The sequence below is a fragment of the Henckelia pumila genome, chromosome 4 (genome assembly GCF_033568475.1).
Source record: "Henckelia pumila isolate YLH828 chromosome 4, ASM3356847v2, whole genome shotgun sequence".
Taxonomy (NCBI): Eukaryota; Viridiplantae; Streptophyta; class Magnoliopsida; order Lamiales; family Gesneriaceae; genus Henckelia; species Henckelia pumila.
The window spans coordinates 31097645-31102690 of record NC_133123.1 but is presented as its reverse complement, the minus strand read 5'-3'; the positions used below and the strand labels follow the sequence as shown (position 1 = coordinate 31102690).

Genomic DNA, 5046 nt, shown 5'->3' with positions numbered 1-5046 from the left:
CTTCACTATTTTTTTACTTGTCGATTTAACGAAGGGACCTTTTCCTTAGTTGCCCGGCTGAACACCCGCTTTCTTTCTGATATCCCCTCTTCCTTGAAGGGATGGAAAGAAAGGTATTGTTTCATCCGTTCCCCGGCCCCTTTTACTTTTAGGACCGAGTTCTTGTCCAGTCTCCCGCCAATGATGCGATTATCATAAAATGACTACCCGGGGACGAGTAAATTCCCGAGTGAAAAAGATAGATGAAGATATTTGAGAGAGTGAGTCTATATTGAATCATCCAACTTGTCCTTTACGAAATTCTCCCTTAGCTTTTATAATGGCCGGCTCGGGCCTTCAATGATTACTGAATATGGGCTAACTGACGGCTTTTAGGGTGATGGGACGGCTATCACGTGTGATTTAGACACCCCGTAGTTTAAGGAAAGAGCCCACTCCATTGGGGCGTGGTCCACAATGATTTGGTCGGGGATTTGATCCTGACACACTCTAAGCCGACGTGGCTATTTTTTGGCCTTGAGAATAAAGAAACTTGGACCCCACCACTTTGCTTCCTTTTGCTTTTTCCCGGGTTCTCCCCAGATCTCCCGGGATCTTTCGAGTGCTTAGACTCTCTGGGTTATATCATCACCCGAGATACTCCTGACACCTGGGATATAGCCACCCGGGTATCTTACTAGGATATCAGTATGAGAATAATAATATAATATCATATTATATTTAACGATTTAATTTTAATTTAGATACCTAAAATTTTTATATTGTATAGATTTTATATACGCAAAGTCAATTTTAAACCGACTCAATTCTATCGTCGCACGAGAAAAGCGATGCGGTGGGGGTCGCTTACCTCGAAAGCAATGGCAGTAACCCCCACGACTCCAACTCTTTCATTTTAAAGCTATCATCATCATCATTATTGCTATATAATTTTAATTTAAAAACATTATTTTATTATTATATATATCCCCCAAGATATGGGACCCACTCTACGTCTTTTTGAGCACACGTGCGCCACTTGGTTTTGATATCTGTGCCCAGTTTTAACTTCGCCCCGTAAAATTTTTGAATTAATTTTTATTTATTTATTCATTTCCCAAAGCAAATTTTCTTTCTAACAATAAATTTCTCAACAGTAGAACTGTAGAAGGGCAATGTTTTCATGCTCTTCAAAATGGACAAATATGCGTATGGTGTGTTCTTTAGGTTACATGATACATTTCGCGATAAAAATGAATGTTAATTCTTTACTACATATACGTTATACTATATTTCTAAATTCTTATTTGTACATTTCTCAAAAAAAATATTTCTTACTGTACGAATTAAAGTTAGAAACTCTTGAATATTTTTCCCTATTTATGTATATTATTATCTGTAAGACCTTTAAAATTCTTGTTAATTTTAAGAGATTATAAAATTTTTTTTGTTTCCAGGAATAGATAGCCGATGCTAGCGTTTTCGTTTTCACGGATATATGTATAAATATAAAATTCTAATATTTTTTTAAATAGTAAAACTAGATGATAACGATTATGTCATACATAAACTATGTTACACAATTAAAATTCCAAAATGTGAAGTAAAATTGAAGGAAAGACTCTAGGAATGGAGGAGAATTCAATAAAATTGAAGACAAATTCGTAGTAACAACGATATAATACCTTTAATTTTCATATTACACGTATAGTAATCATTTTTCGTTTTCTCTTTTCCCCCCAAAAATATTAATAATTTTCTATACCATTTGCCTTATTTTATTCACCCTTTTTCAACTTCCTAAGAAATATTTTTGTACCCGATTGAGGCACCAAGGCTGGGAACACGAGGCATCCGAAAAACCCGAAAGAATCTCGATGTCCCCCCGGTTTAACTACGAAGACGAACCGGCTGAGGACGACGACGACCGGTTCACCGCCGCAGCCAGTTTCCCGATCCTCTCGACCAGCTCAGGAGACAGCATCTTCGCCGGTTTCTTCTCCTTCTCCCGTCGGAAATCAAAACCCAGAGCATCCGAAACCTCTTCGGAGCTCCACCCGGATTTGAGGAGCGTATCCGATAACCGATCCGCTTTCAGCAGCAAAGCATCTAACACGGCTTCGTTATCCACCATAACCATCTCGCCTTCGAAGAACCCCGATGCCGACACGTGGACGATCTCCGAGACGTCGGATTCTTTCCAGCCGCCTTGTTTCAAAACCGACCCGATTTGGGTCACGTATTCGTCGACCCATTTGGGCATTTCGGATCTTGGTATGTCGCAGTACCTGTCGGGTGATGATGATGACGATGAGGACGAGTTAGAGTTCCTCTGCCGGCGATCCACGGCGGCGTCGCTCCAGAATTCCACCCACCGCGGCGTCCGCCCTCCGGAGATCGCGTCGAGGCTTCTCCTGGAGAAGTTGCTGGATGATCCAGCTGAGTCCAGCTGGCTTCCTGAGCGGTGGGATGATAGAATGCTTGAATCCCGGCTGGGTTTGAAGAGAGATGATTCGCGATCAAAAAAGTCTGACAAATCAAAACCGCAACAGAAGATTCTGTTCTCATCTACGTAGAAAATAGGATTTCCTGCCAAACAAGGGTTGCAAGGGATGTAACAACGGTTGAAGACGGGGATCAGGAGCGGGGCCCGTTTCAGAGCGTTCCGGGCTATCTTCAGGGCCTTCTCCGGGTTCGACGGGCGCGGTCCCCACGACTTAGACCAGAGAACATTTCGAGCTATGTGGAAAGAAATCGAAGCAACGGGGAGTTCAATGGAGGCCCGGAGATGAAGCCTGGCCGAGCCCGACGACCGCCAGTCGGGAAACCCTGTACCCACGGGCAAACCCATCGACAGAACCGCTTTCAGGTCCGGCGGGAATGCAAACCCGAACTCGGCTTCTGCTAAAGCAAACTCCGACTCCGATAAACCAGCTTGGACTCTAACACCCGAACTCTTCAAATGGCTGATCACTTTCTCCGCCAACGACGAGAAAGATAGGAGGCTGTTGCGCGGCGTGGAAGGGGCGGAAGAGGCGGCGCGTGCGGATAGACGGCGGAGCCCGGCAACGTGGGAAGCGTTCAGTCCGGCCATCCTCCTGTCCACATCGACCATTCTTGAAAGATCGGATCTTTAATAATGAGGAAAAAAACACAGCTTTCTTGCTTTGGATTCTTGATCTGAAAACTTTGGCTGATGAGGATCGAAGATTGGGTTTCTTTGCGAAAGTGGGAAAGGTGAGTAGTGAAGTTTACAGTGAAGTGTAAACAGGGCCAACCACGAAAAAGAGATGGATTTATAGCAAAGCCAGTAGATAGGGACCCATTTTAGAAACCTATATTTTATATTTATTTATTTATTATCTTTCCTGATGATAATTAAATGTGACTAATTGTAGAAATTAATTTTAAACACGAGAAAATGGCTAGTAAAACTTTCGAGAATCACATTCTTAGAATTTATTAATTGCCATTATTATTCTCCATATTTATCCGATATGATTGATAATTTAATCATACTTGAAACGTAATATTCACGTGTATCAGTGTGATAAACTCGAGATTTGGTGCAAAGATCTATTAATTTGTTTATCTAATTATTTATGTAGTAGCAAAAGTTCTCAGCATTTGTCACAAGTGACATTTAAGGAATATATGGCCTCTAATTAGCAAAAGTGGTGTGTTTTGAGATGAAATTGACTATAATACGCAATGACATTTATTCTATCCCAATTGTGTCCAAAGAATAAAGTGGATGATTTATCATGACACATTGTTTCATTAATAAAAGGATAAATAAATTCATGATTATTTTCCACTTTAAGTATATATATGTGTAATTTCGAATCAATACATTAATGTGTAAATAATTTAAAAGTCATAGTGAAAAATATGCATGATTACGTGTGAAGTCGGATGATACGAATAATAAATTATAAACGGCGGATAATTTGTTTATTTATTTATTTTAACATATATTGGGTTGAATTGAATAAATTATATTATTATGAGCTATTTGGAAAAAAACATCAAAATATATATTTTTTAATCAACGAGTCCCGAATTTATATGATCGTAGTACCGAAAATATATTATGATTGTGCACATACGATATATGTATAAAATACTATGATATATATATATATATATATATATATATATATATAATTTTAATATGATGCACATCTACCGTGTTCATCTCTGTACGTCCACCAATGATGTGATATTCATCTAAATTGTAAATCTAATAGTTTAGTGTCACATCAAAGATTGACATTACCACAGTGAGTGAACAGTATATCAAAATTATATATATATATGTACGTGTGTGTGTGAAAGTACAAGTACAATCGTGATTCAGATTACAAAAATATAATATAACTCACACTACTGATGAAACTTGAGCATAAACCCGAAATTTATTTATCTGGCACAGATAAATTACAAATAAATTCTAAATCTAAAATAAATTAAAATTTTTCCAAAATCTATGTGAATCGAACATGAGATCAGAAAGTATATAAATTAAAGAGTTATTTATTTATTTACTTAATCTATAATAGTTAGTTGAAAAAATATGAAATATTATATACATAAAATCAAATCAACATATTTATATGATATCATGGTACTTTTGAAAAAATAATAATATATCCTCCTATAAAAGACTCAATTATTCTATATACTAGCATCAATGCACACGCTATGCGTGTGATATAATATATAATTATCCTATGTATTTTCATATATATATATATATTATCTTGATTTATTTCACTATTACAAAATAGGTGGTTAAGAAAATAACATGGAGAATAATGTAAGAAAATGGGTAGTTATATGCTTGTGGTGGTAATTTGGTACAACTATTAAAATGACAAAAAACGGTTATTCTAGCACTTCATGCATTATAATATAGAATAGATAGCATAAATAAACAAAAAAAAAAATCAAATACCTTTTTATATAATCTCGGCATACTCACATGCAGCTTTCAAGAAATTAAGTGCACCAGCATTCACATGATTCCCTTACAATAATATTAAAAAACAATAAAAACTTTAAGAA

The 5046-nt window shown here is 37.1% G+C and overlaps 1 protein-coding gene across 1 annotated transcript; it reads right to left on the bottom strand.

The window, feature by feature from the left end:
• Positions 1-1619: 1619 nt before the first annotated feature.
• LOC140866205 (uncharacterized) lies at positions 1620-3300 on the bottom strand. Its single transcript, XM_073271133.1, has one exon. The coding sequence runs from the start codon at positions 3092-3094 to the stop codon at positions 1874-1876; it is 1221 nt and encodes a 406-aa protein (XP_073127234.1). The 5' UTR covers positions 3095-3300; the 3' UTR covers positions 1620-1873.
• Positions 3301-5046: the final 1746 nt, after the last annotated feature.

What these genes read in the sequence shown, in the direction of transcription:
- LOC140866205 (XM_073271133.1), bottom strand. Translation starts at nt 3,094, where the DNA reads ATGGTCGATGTGGACAGGAGGATGGCCGGACTGAACGCTTCCCACGTT.